Source organism: Saimiri boliviensis, chromosome 11 (genome assembly GCF_048565385.1).
Source record: "Saimiri boliviensis isolate mSaiBol1 chromosome 11, mSaiBol1.pri, whole genome shotgun sequence".
NCBI lineage: Eukaryota > Metazoa > Chordata > Mammalia > Primates > Cebidae > Saimiri > Saimiri boliviensis.
Genome location: NC_133459.1, coordinates 82,587,430 through 82,600,141, shown reverse-complemented (window position 1 = coordinate 82,600,141; position 12,712 = coordinate 82,587,430). Strand labels below are relative to the sequence as shown.

The 12,712-nt window shown below is 35.2% G+C and overlaps 1 protein-coding gene across 4 annotated transcripts in view; it reads right to left on the bottom strand.

Moving 5' to 3' along the window:
* DNAI3 (dynein axonemal intermediate chain 3) overlaps positions 1-12,712 on the bottom strand; it is a 148,544-nt gene that overhangs the window by 93,927 nt on the left and 41,905 nt on the right. For all 4 annotated transcript variants that reach the window (XR_012512471.1, XM_074381102.1, XM_074381101.1 and 1 more), the window contains exons 13-16: positions 11,751-11,879; positions 7,794-7,867; positions 4,015-4,159; positions 1,923-2,010 (exon numbers count right to left, since the gene is read on the bottom strand). Coding sequence is in view for 3 of the 4 variants with exons in the window: in XM_074381102.1 (XP_074237203.1) it covers positions 1,923-2,010; positions 4,015-4,159; positions 7,794-7,867; positions 11,751-11,879 (436 nt within the window). In the remaining variant the exon portion in view is untranslated. The remainder of the gene's footprint in view (positions 1-1,922; positions 2,011-4,014; positions 4,160-7,793; positions 7,868-11,750; positions 11,880-12,712) is intronic.

Genomic DNA, 12,712 nt, shown 5'->3' with positions numbered 1-12,712 from the left:
CTAAATGTTTATCAACAGGTGAATGGATAAACAACTGTTGTATATTCATACAATGAAATACCACTCTAATAAAAAGGATTCATTCAGACAACATGAATTAATTCTAAAATAATCATGCTGATTAAAAGAAGCCAGATTGCTGCACGTGGTGGTGCATGCTTGTAGTCCCAGCTCTTAGGAGGCTGAGACAGGAGGATAGCTTGAGCCCAGAAGTTAGAGACAGCAGTGAACTATGATCATGCCCCTGCACTCCAGCCTGGGTGATGGAGCGAGGCCCCATCTCTTAAATAAATAAAAAGAGTATATACTGCATGACTTAAATAAAATTCTAGATAATGCAAACTAATGTATAGTGATAGAAAGTAGATCCAATGTGGTCTGGGAGTGAGAGAGGTGCTGGAGGGAAGCGTCTCAAAGGGAATTCCTCTTTGAATAAACTTTTGGGAGTGGTGAATATGTTCATTATCTTGATTATGTTGATAATTATGTTGATGGTTTCATGGATGTATATATATGTCAAAAGATATCAAATTGAACACTTTGACAAAGGTAGTTCATTGCATGTCAATTATACCTCAGTGTGGTTGTTAAAAATGAATTAAAAAACCCTCACACTTTAAAAGAGATAATGATACCCTTTCTATAAACTAGACAAAGGTAGTCACATCCTCCTGGCCACCTGTTTTCATTAGGTTAAAAAATAATACTAGCACATAATATTATTAAGTTACCTTTTTACAAATTACATTAACCTCTCTCAGCCTTGATTTTCTTAATTATAAAATAGTAATGGAAATTCCCAGCTTGTAGATTGTTGTGATCATCTGTTTTTGCTCACTATAGTATACCCAGGGCCTAGCACAAAGTAAGCAATTTGTAAATATCTGTTTAATGAATGAAAGCATGTGCAATAGTAGCACAGTACCTGAGCCACGGCTGGAATGCAATACATTATAACCAATGATTGAATACGGAAGAGGAGGAAAAGAAGGAAGAGGAAAGGAGGTGGAGAAGGAGAAAACTCATGTTAGAGTTCCTCTAGAATAAAGCAGGCCCTAATAGAGAAACAGCATGCAATGGTTTAATGCTTTGAAAATATCTATAAAAATTTAGTGATTCAAATTTTTTTAGCAGGAGATTTTGGGTTATATTAATAAAACACATGGCTCCAAAGTGAAATTTTGCTCAAGCTGGGTATTAGATATATGTAATATATTTTTCTTAGATATCCTATCATTTAAATGAACATTGAAAAATTTACAAATGGAAATCCTTTTGATAAAGCAAATGTCTGGGAAATATTTTAACTGCTAGTTATTCTCGAACATTTTCACTATGCATTGTTCTCCAGGTGGGATATTCATGCATGCCTTTATCTTAATAGTTTTGACAGCTTACATGCACGCCCTTCAATTACTTCAACAAAGATGTGTGGGTTGAGTTGAGATAGATTTAAAAGTCAGTTTTCTTTCTTTATTCAGTTTTATCTTGGTGCCATATAAATTATTATTTTTAAAAATTATATTCTAATTGAGAATGGTAATTTATTTCTTGATACTTCATAACTTATTTTGCTAGACTTCAGATGTGTTTCATTCTATAGCATTATTATTTGAGCACATAACATATTCATTAAGTGGACTTCATTTTCTTTTCATGTAATGAATTTCTGAAGACATATAAATGTGCTCAATAAATATTTGTGAAGCTGAAATGAACAGAATCCTTTTTGTGTATAGGCAGTTTGAATGTGTTGGCAATAGCTACTGTTGCCATTATAAAGTTCCACATTGGAGGGTATGATTTTCTGTATTCCTTTTACAAATTAGACTATCCTAGTGTTAACTCACATTGGTCATAATCAGCTACTAACACTCAAACTAGTAAAAAAAAATTTTTTTTTAATAATCAAAGGCAGTTACCTTCTGTTTTGTAAAGAAGATGGTCTTCATTCAGGCTTATTCTGGTTGGGCAGTGGTCTAAACTTGTTTCACCCTTGGACAGCCTTATCTTTTGGGAGAACATATAGGAAAGATTATTTCCACATATCCAGAGGTTATCCTTGGGTAATTTACTCTTTTCTTTCCCTTTTGCTCCCAGGTTGAAGGAAACCCACCTCCTTTTTTTTCTTCCTTTGTCCCTCACATTTCTAGTTGCCTTTCTCCACGGACAGCACCTAAACCACATTTCTAAACCCAGCCACAGAAAGGAGCTTGTCTGGAGACACATTTCCACATCCCAAATTCTCATGTGTCATTTTCTTTCTGAAGAAAATGTCTTGTATGGTATTCCATAACATATCCTTAGTAGTTTTGGTATAAAATAATAACTTGTTACCCTGTTCCCTAAATTTTCAGTTAAATGAAACTCCAGAAAGTTGGGCAGGGACCTTGTATCTGCTTGGCCACTTCCAGGTCTTCTCAGGAACACATGCCCTGGAGTTCCAGAAGTGTCCCTGGGCCTGCACTGCATCCTGGTGGCTGGAAAGAGAAACTGTCACACTTCACAGTTCTCCCTCACAGCTCCCTCAGCCCCTTCTCCATCAGGATGTTTGTTCACATGCTATGCAATTATTTTTAGATGAGTTTGGGATTGTTTGTTTGAACTCTTCATAGGTCAGTAGATCCTACCCACAGTCTTCCAAATTTATAATCTTCTCTTTCCAATTCTTTCCCAGTTACCTCAGCAATATTCTTATTCCTCCATGTTCTCTCTTCCATTGGGAGCAAATATAAAATAATATAATTCTTGTGATACTTACAAATCAGGAGAAAAGTGTTAAGCTTAAAATTAAAACTAGACATTCTAAAGAAATAGCCACCAACGTTTGAAGTCCATTTATATTTTCCACACATATCTCATCCATAGCCACATTTTTCTCAAATTAAAACTGCTTTTCTTCAAGCTCTGCCGTGCAACATAAATACAAACTTCTCATTCAATAAATTTTCAGTTCTGTTTGGTCATAGGTATTACCAAGCTTTCTGTGCTCTAATATACCAAAAACATATAGAAGGAACAATATTGGTTCCTTCTACTGATAGGCAAAATATGCAGAATTTTGGCTATAGTATGGAGGAAAATTAGCTTTCCTGGGCTAACTTGAGCACCAACCAATCTTCAGGCAACTGATATGCAATGGAATATTTGTTACACAAATTGTTTGGAAATTGTGGCTTGTTTATATAAGAAATATCAATCATAAGTTCATGGTAATTTTGATTTCTGCCTGTATCTAATAAGGCATCAAAATAACTTGGTGGGGGGAAGGGAAAAAGAGAAGAAAGGGTTGAAAAACTACCTTTTGGGTACTATGTTCACTACTTGGACGATGGGTTCAACAGAAGCCCAAACCCCAGCATTATACAACATAACCATTGGACAAACCTGCACAGGTACCCCTGAATATTAATAATAAAATAATTAAAAATAATAATTAAAATAAAAATAAATAATTTTAAAAATAATTAAAATATCTTAGATGAGTTTGGGGTTGTTCCAACTATTCATAGCTCAGTAGATCCTACCCCAGTCCCCCAAATTTATAATCTTCTCTTTCATATTCTTTCACAATTCTCTTTCCAATTCTTTTATTATTATTTCTTAAAAATAATAATTAAAAAATAGTGAGAGCTTAAAGCTCTCCCAGGAACACTGAAACCTATCATTGTTATTGGCACAATCAGATAGAACAACTGAAATGTTTTTCTACTCCCTTTTTCTGTATATCACACACATCAGCTATATTAGCAACTATATACTTCTTCATTTTCAACTTTTCACAGTAAATCTGTGTAAATCATTATACAATATATACAATATCATGTATCAATTAAAAATAAAACTAAAAAAACCTCAATATAGGAATTTATTGGTTGAATAAACACAAATTGTACAGTCTAGTGTTAATTTGAGCTGCTCTACTTTTAGAGAGTGTGTGTATATGTATGTCTATGCATGCAAAGTAAACAGCATATTATGCAAACAGGATGTTCCAAACCCCACATTACTTACCTTACTGAGAGGTTTCCAGGAGAGATCTAGATGCAAAAAAGTAGATGGTACATCAAAAGGAATTTCAATACTTTCTTCCTTCTTTTTCTCTGTTGTTTGAGGGGTTAAAAGTTTCTGTGGTCTAATATCCCAAAAACATATTGTGCTAAAAAGAAAGTTTATATTTTACTTTTTTATTAAGTACAAACAAGAGGTGCAGCCTCAGGACTACCACTAATGCTGCTACATATTAGCATTGTGACCATGGCTATATTTTAATGTACAGATATCTGAAACTAAGATTTTTATAAAAGTAGATAGCTTTGTACTTTATATTTTAGAGAATTAAACTGTTTGTTGGGTTGTTTAAACAATCTCCCTCATCTTGGGACTAATATTATATATGAGAATTGAGTTTGAAATTGATGCAATCAGTATCTTTATCCACTGAACGTCTTGGCATCCTTGTTGAAAATCAGTTGGTCAAAGATGTATGGGTTCATTTCTGGACTCTCAAGTCTATTTCATTGATCCTATGTGTCTGTCTTTATATTAGTTCTAATACATCAGTCTCTATTACCATAGCTTTGTAGAAAGTTTAGAAATCTCGAAGTGTGAGTCTTCCAACTTTTTCTTCCTTGACAAGATTGTTTTGGCTATTCTAGGTCTCATTATGGTTTTGATTTGCATTTCCCTGATAGCTAATGATATTGAGCATCTTTTTATGTGCTTACTGATTATTTGTTTATCTTCTTTGGGGAAATATCTACCGAGAACCTTTGTTCACTTTTTAATTGGGTCATCTGTGTTGCATGGTAAGAGTTCTTCTATATATTCTGAATACAACTCTTTTATCAGATATATAATTTGTAAATATTTTTTCCCATTCTGTGGTTGCTTTTTCAATTTCTTGGTAATGACTTTGGAAGCTCAAAATGTTTAATTTTGATAAAGTCCAATTTATTTATATTTTTCTTTTGTTGCTTATGCTTTTGGCGTTTTGTCAAAGTGACATAATCTTAAAAGTAATATAGTGAAAATAACATACGCAGAGTTGGAGATAATGTGCTTGGTACACAGTAGGCACTCAACAAGACAAGTGTTATTTATCCTTATTTCTTCTTCCTCAAAGATTAATTCTAAAAATCAAATGAGATATCTTAAAAAATTTTTAGAAGTTCCACACATATACAGAGTACACCAAAAATAATACCCTATATATGCGAAACTTTATAAAGAATGTTCACATACACTATCTCATTTGATTTTCATAATTAACCTGTGAGGAATATGTTTCTGATAATGAAACTACAACACATTATAATGATACTTATATTATGTGTATTCAATATTAATTATTTACACTAGTCCGAAATTAATTATATTCTTTGTATCATTTATGTAAAAATATATAATGAAAGCCAGGCACTGTGGCTCACACCTTAATCCTAGCACTTTGGGAAGCCGAGGTGGGTGGATCACCTGAGGTCAGGAGTTCAAGACCAGCCTGGACATCATGGTGAAACCCACCTTAAAAAATATATATATATTTAAAAAAATATATATATATATATATATATAATGAAAATGGCTAAAATATGCCATATTAGCTCCATAATTTCTATCACTAAAGTTATATAATCTGATAAATTTAGAATATATTAAGTAACTTAGATGTATATGTTTAAGTATTAAATAGCAACTCAAATAAGACTAACAAATTTTTAAATCTAATTTAATCTATATAAATTAGTCATTTTAATAACAGATAAATGGTTAAAATTAATAAAAAATTAATCATTTTTATATTGTCAAATCAATTTCTTGAGAAAACACCCCAAGTGACATATTAAGATCTGTTTTTAAACATGCTTATGGTTGGTTTAAAATTGTTTTTTAAAATGGTTTTGCTCTTCTTAAATCTTATAGCATTAATTAGCATCATTCATGAAATGGCTTTGCTAAATACAAATAGCATCAGTTCAACTTTCTATATAAATCAGTTACATATTCTTAATTAATGGAAATTTATTTTGTTATATTCTATATTATAAGACCCTTAGCATGGCTGAAGTATAAAGGTTAGGACTAGTGGACTTTTCCAGGTAACTGAAAGTTTTTCTAAAAGCACAACTTTATTTTTTACTTTAATAATTTTTGAAGGAAATATTTCCAGAATATTCCCATATTTATGTAATAATCATATAAAATAATAATTTAACCAACTAGCCTTCTTCCTTCCTTTCAAACTCAAGGGCCATCAGAACAACTCAGGACCCACATCAATATGCTTTTAAATGTTCTCCCAGTATAGTTTTACATTCTGTTGTTTACAATCAACATTATAGCACAAGTGTTTCCCTATGAAATCATAATATAATGTAATTTAATTGTTCCATGATATTTCATATGGTATGGGTGATGTATTGTCTTTGCCTGGTGGACAACTTCCCCCTTTTCTTTGGCCAGAGCATTCTAGTAGTTCTTTGGGGAACCGCCCCATTCTCCATTGCTGCAACCAGGTTGGGACTGTCACTCAGGGTTGTCTGTCATTTCTTCCCTGGCCAAAGGGATGGATTCATGATACAATGGGAGCCCAGCAAACCTCTTCCAGTTACTTTGAATCTTGAGCAACAGAACACAATAACTGGCACTGATCCATTTAGGGAAAAGAGGCTGGCCATTTGTTTCTGCTACCCAATCCCTGGGGCTGTTTCCAAGCCCAAGTCAGCTCTTCCTTTGATTCAGGAACATACTTATTAGCTACAATGTAGGACATTCAGTACTGTTATATATAACTTATTCTAATTTAGTCAGCTATAGGTGAAATATGAATTTGCCTTCAAAGCCTCATATTTTCTTTTCTTTGTTTTTGTTTTTTGAGATGGAGTTTCACTCTTGTTGCCCAGGCTGGAGTGCAATGGTGCAATCTTGCAGAGCCTCATATTTTCTCTCTATAAATATTTTACAGGGTTGTTGCAAATATAAAAATAGTTAACCTATTAAAGCACCCAGTAGAGTATTGGCATAAATATCCAATACATTTATTTTCAATAAATTTATTTCTTTCCCTTAAGTTAGCCACTGTCAATATTCATTGCCTGTAGTAACAGAATCTTCCCCAATACATGCTCACAGGATTAATCGTGTCTCCCTCAACCCTGGCCTGTGGCTGTTGCTAACATCACTTGTGCCTTCTCCTGCCACTCCACAGCTGTGTCTGTGGCTTATGGTGTAACTGTTTCCACTGGGGTCAAAGCTGTTTGGAATGGGAAAGTTTGTCCAGCATTTGGATGCAAAATAACAGTACTCTTCATATTTCCTGTTTCATTATGAATTCTTAGTTCTATAAATTGGGAGATTTAATTTTATTTAAGTGAATATTCTTCAACATAGCTACTGAGTTGTTTATAAGAACAATTTTTACAATAAAAGGTTAAAACTCTTCCACTTTTAAAAAGAAGCTTTCCCAATTAAATGTTGTAATCTTTAAAATTTTTAGATAAAATGGAATGTAAATAACATATATTACAAATTTACAAATACGAGAATGTGAAGGAGAACTATGGATAATGCTATATAACATTATCAACCACAAGGCTTAGTTAGTTCTTTACATAATTTATTTACCTCTATAAAACAATTTTTAAACCAGCAACAATCCATAACATTCTTTCATTGAGTTATATTAGATTTAATTGCTACAATAAAGATTAAGGAGAAGACACTGATTTTAGAAGCATCTAAGAAAAAACAACATGTATGAAAACACATTAGGAAATGTTTGAAATAAGACTTACCAATCTGCTGAACATGTGACAAGCTGACAGCATATTCCACTTCGATTTTCAAAGACAGAGCCCATTCTGTTAATCTATTTTTCAAAAGTGCAAGAGAAATAACATCGTTTTTCTCATAGCTATTTACCTTTTACGTTTTTTCTTCTTTGTTTTAAATGTTAATAAAAGAACTATCTCAGAAGTTTGGGAAATAGGTTTTAAAATAAAAAACAATTCTGCAATATATTCTTGTCTAGTTTTTTGTCATGGAAACATTTTTACATAGTTTTAATTAGAAGCATATAAATTTTTTTTTTTTTTTTGAGACGGAGTTTCGCTCTTGTTCCCCAGGCTGGAGTGCAATGGCGCTATCTCGGCTCACCGCAACCTCCGCCTCCTGGGTTCAGGCAATTCTCCTGCCTCAGCCTCCTGAGTAGCTGGGATTACAGGCACACGCCACCATGCCCAGCTAATTTTTTGTATTTTTAGTAGAGACGGGGTTTCACCATGTTGACCAGGATGGTCCCGATCTCTTGACCTCATGATCCACCTGCCTCAGCCTCCCAAAGTGCTGGGATTACAGGCTTGAGCCACCACGCCCGGCCTGCATATAAATTTTTATACTGAGATTTTTCACTCCACATAAATTGAACATTTACCTATATATTCATAAATTGTTATCATTATTATTTTGAGATGGCATCTTACTGTGTGCCCCAGGCTGGAGTGCAGTGGTGCAATCTCATTCACTGCAACCTCCGCCTCCCAGATTCAAGTGATTCTCCTGCCTCAGACTCTCGAGGAGCTGACAATACAGGCATGTGCCACCACGCCTGGCTAAATTTTGTATTTTTAGTAGAGTAGGGGTTTCGCTATGTTGGCCAGGCTTGTTTGGAACTCCTGGCCTCAAGTGATATGCCCACTTTGGCCTCCCAAAGTGTTGGGATTACAGTCATGAGCCACTGCACCTGGCATCATAAATTATTCTAATCATTTTATAATATACGGATCATGTACCACCATTTCATTATCCATTATTATTAGAAATGTAGGCTCTGTCAGTTTTTCACTGAATTGTACAGTCAAACATAGGTGCTTTTATGAGGTTGTTAAGCAGGTACCATCAATGGGAAAGAGGCTAAGTGTTAAATGAAACACCAAATATAAGGGTGCCATGACTGTTTTAAGACCCGACCCTGTTGTAATTACGAGCACAACTCTGCATGCACAGAGAGGATTATCAGGAGCATCTGTGGTTCCTCAGGTCCTAAAAGGTCCAAAATTCCAACCCACTAGCTCTCAAAGGTGGCAGTAGGCTTTTAGGCATCCTGTGAAGATGCCACTCTGGAACTGAGAGGGAAATAGATGACTTTCCCCAACTCTCTAACCTCTTGATAGAACTAGTGAGCAAAATAATAAACAAGGTGAGTCTTCTAGCAGCAAATGAAATTAGGTGAGAATAGGGGTGGGGAAGGTATAGGTGGCAGCCTGGTCAGGTCTGCAGGCATCCAGAAGCCTGGCAACCACAAACCTGATGGACATCTCTGCAGCCTGAACCACCAACTTCCACTCATTCCAGAACCCCCATGGTGTTACCTCTCCCTCTACCAAGGCTTTTCTGCTATAATGAAGTCAGAGACATCAGAAATGTGCTTGCTCTGTGGTTTTATGTTTCAATGACTAAAAATCCAAAAAAGATAACAGTATTATAGAAGTTTGGAAAACAGAATATTTTAGAACCATGTATAATTCTGCCTTATATTCTCTTCCAGTATTCCTTCATGGAAACACTTTGACATGGCTTTTTGCAAGTAATTTTTCATCTTGAGATATAAATTGGATAATTTCTTAGTATGAATTCTCTAATATTGGAATTACTGGTCAAATAGTTTGAAAATTTGGATGACTTAAGAATCACATTGACTAACTGCAGTCCAAAGTTTCATGTTGTAATCAGCAATGTGTTCTGGTTTGGCCACTTGATTCTTTTAAACATATTGATCAAATTTTTCATTTAAAAATTAAATAAATCCAGCGCCGGGCACGATGGCTCACGCCTGTAATCCCAGCACTTTGGGAGGCCGAGGTGGGTGGATCACAAGGTCAAGAGATCGAGACCATCCTGGTCAACATGGTGAAACCCCATCTCTACTAAAAATACAAAAAATTGGCCGGGCGCGGTGGCTCAAGCCTGTAATCCCAGCACGTTGGGAGGCCGAGGCGGGTGGATCACGAGGTCGAGAGATCGAGACCATCCTGGTCAACATGGTGAAACCCCATCTCTACTAAAAATACAAAAAAAATTAGCTGGGCATGGTGGTGTGTGCCTGTAATCCCAGCTACTCAGGAGGCTGAGGCAGGAGAATTGCCTGAACCCAGGAGGCGGAGGTTGCGGTGAGCCAAGATCACGCCATTGCACTCCAGCCTGGGTAACAAGAGCAAAACTCCGTCTCAAAAAAAAAAAAAAAAAAAAAATTAGCTGGGCATGGTGGCTTGTGCCTGTAATCCCAGCTACTCAGGAGGCTGAGGCAGGAGAATTGCCTGAACCCAGGAGGTGGAGGTTGCAGTGAGCCGAGATCGTGCTATTGCACTCCAGCCTGGGTAACAAGAGCGAAACTCCGCCTCAAAAAAAAAAAAAAGAAAAGAAAAGAAAAGTATCTTCATTCCAGAAGTCTGATATTCTATTTTGATTTATTGTATTTTTCTATGATTTGTTATTTTCATTAAAATTTAAAATAATCTGAATTAATTTGCATGCATGGTGGGAGTTGAAATGGAAGTGATATGAAGTTCCTTTACTTATATTACAACTCCCATTATTATATGTAAACTTTTTATATATAACAGAAACTATATGTGGGCTATTTAGTTTGGTTCATTATGACTTTTAAAAGTATTATTGCTTTGCATCATCCATTTGAACACCTCTTACAACTGGTATAATGACAATCACCTCTTACAACTCTAATTTCTCAGAATATTCTTGATATTTCACCTGTTAATTATTCAAAGTACATAGCAGATCTTCATGCCCTTGAGAGAAACATTTGGGGAACTTGCTAGTTTCCGTATTTATAAACCCCATGCTTTGTGAGGTTATAGTCAAGTAAGTATACAACCATAAAGACAAACACCAATGCAGAAGTTGGGCAGTCAGCTTTTTTTTTTCCCATCTACTTCACTTTCATGTTTATATCTGTAGTTTTACTTGGTTTCTCATTTTTATGTTTTTAAAAATTAAACACAGGTAAAATGAAAGGTAATTGTTTATTACTGGAGAAGAGAAAAATGTATACAAGAAAGTCTAGATTCTTTCTCCACATGCACTATTTTTGGAATAAAGTTCCAAATATCAACTTGAAGACATTTAAAAGGATAAATTTTTCTTAACAAGTAGACCAGTTACTGTGTCGTGGACATTTTTTCATAGAATCTATATACTGTAAACTCAACATATTCTTATAGTTTACAGGAAGCTTAAAGCAATTATATATTAACAGAGAAGACAGTATTATATTTTACTGCAAAATATTATAAAAGTGATACAATTTTCACCCACCAGCCTCTCAGCACACTCAATTCCAGATTGTGCCCAGCAAAATTACATGGTATGTCACAGATCTTTAGGGTTCTCTGCCCTCAAATATCTGAGATCATAAATCTTAAATTCATATATGCTAAGGGTGTAAAATATTTGCAGTTCATTTTTACACATCAAGCCCTCATCTTCTCCACTATGGTATTATACCAGTGTTGATACCACCCACATTTTTTAGTTAGAAACCAATTGAGTTGAAAGATTGGCCTTATTCTTACCCCCATCTCAGATGCTGGTCTGGCAACAGTTTTTTGACACTTAGTTCCTGGTTATTTCACAATTTAAATGTAAATAAATTGTTGGCTTGAAACACCTTCTTCGCATAAAATCTGAAAATATAAAATTCAGCAGGAGAAAAGTATAAGGCCATCAAGTCTTACCTCAAATGTGTCAGACAGCCAGTGTATATCTGTAATTGCTTTCTTATGTCCACTCTCTATTGAAGAGACTGCACAGTGCCTGATATACATTGCTTCTTTATTACTCTCTGGTTCAAGGAGAAACATAGGCTGAAAAATATTAAAAGAAAGTTAAGTGCTAATTTCAGAGGCTGATGAATGAACTCATACTTCACTCATCATTCCAATTAAACTTAACAACTTAGAGATACAGCAGTTCAAGGAAAAACATAAATTAGTGTTTCCATATATCATATATTTAGTTAATAGGATTATCTACTTTCCCCTTCAGTTTTGTCTAAGATTCTCTCTTTCTCTCTCTCTCTCTTTTTTTTTTTTTTTTTTAAAGACAGAGTCTTGCTCTGTCCCTTAGGCTTGATGGAGTGCAGTCGCAAGAACTCGGCTCACTGTAACCTCTGCCTCCTGGGTTCAAGCGATTCTCCTGCTTCTGCCTCCCAAGTAGCTGAGAACAGGCATGTGCCACCACATCCTGCTAATTTTTTTTTTGTACTTTAATAGAGACAGGGTTTCACTGTGTTTACCAGGATGGTCTTGATCTCTAGAGCTTATGACCCGCCCACCTAGGCCTCCCAAAGTGCTGGGATTACAGGCATGAGTCACCACGCCTGGCTTCTAAGATTATATCTCTAAACTTAACAAGTATTATTGACCTACTCCATAAAGAATCAATGAGACATCTTATTCTAGAAGGAGTATTTCTTTGTGCCTATAGAAGGCCACATCTCACCCTTCTTTGGTAAGAGAATTGTTGATGTTAAGGCTAAAGAACTGGGTTGGAGCAGATGTGCAACATGGCAGGTAGGTATGGAGTTGGGAACTGAGGAATCTTCTCAAGCCTCTTAACAGAATCCATAGCCTCACAAAATCATGGTGTATTATCATCAAATATGAGAAAAGCCATCCTGCTGTGCCAAAACTCACAG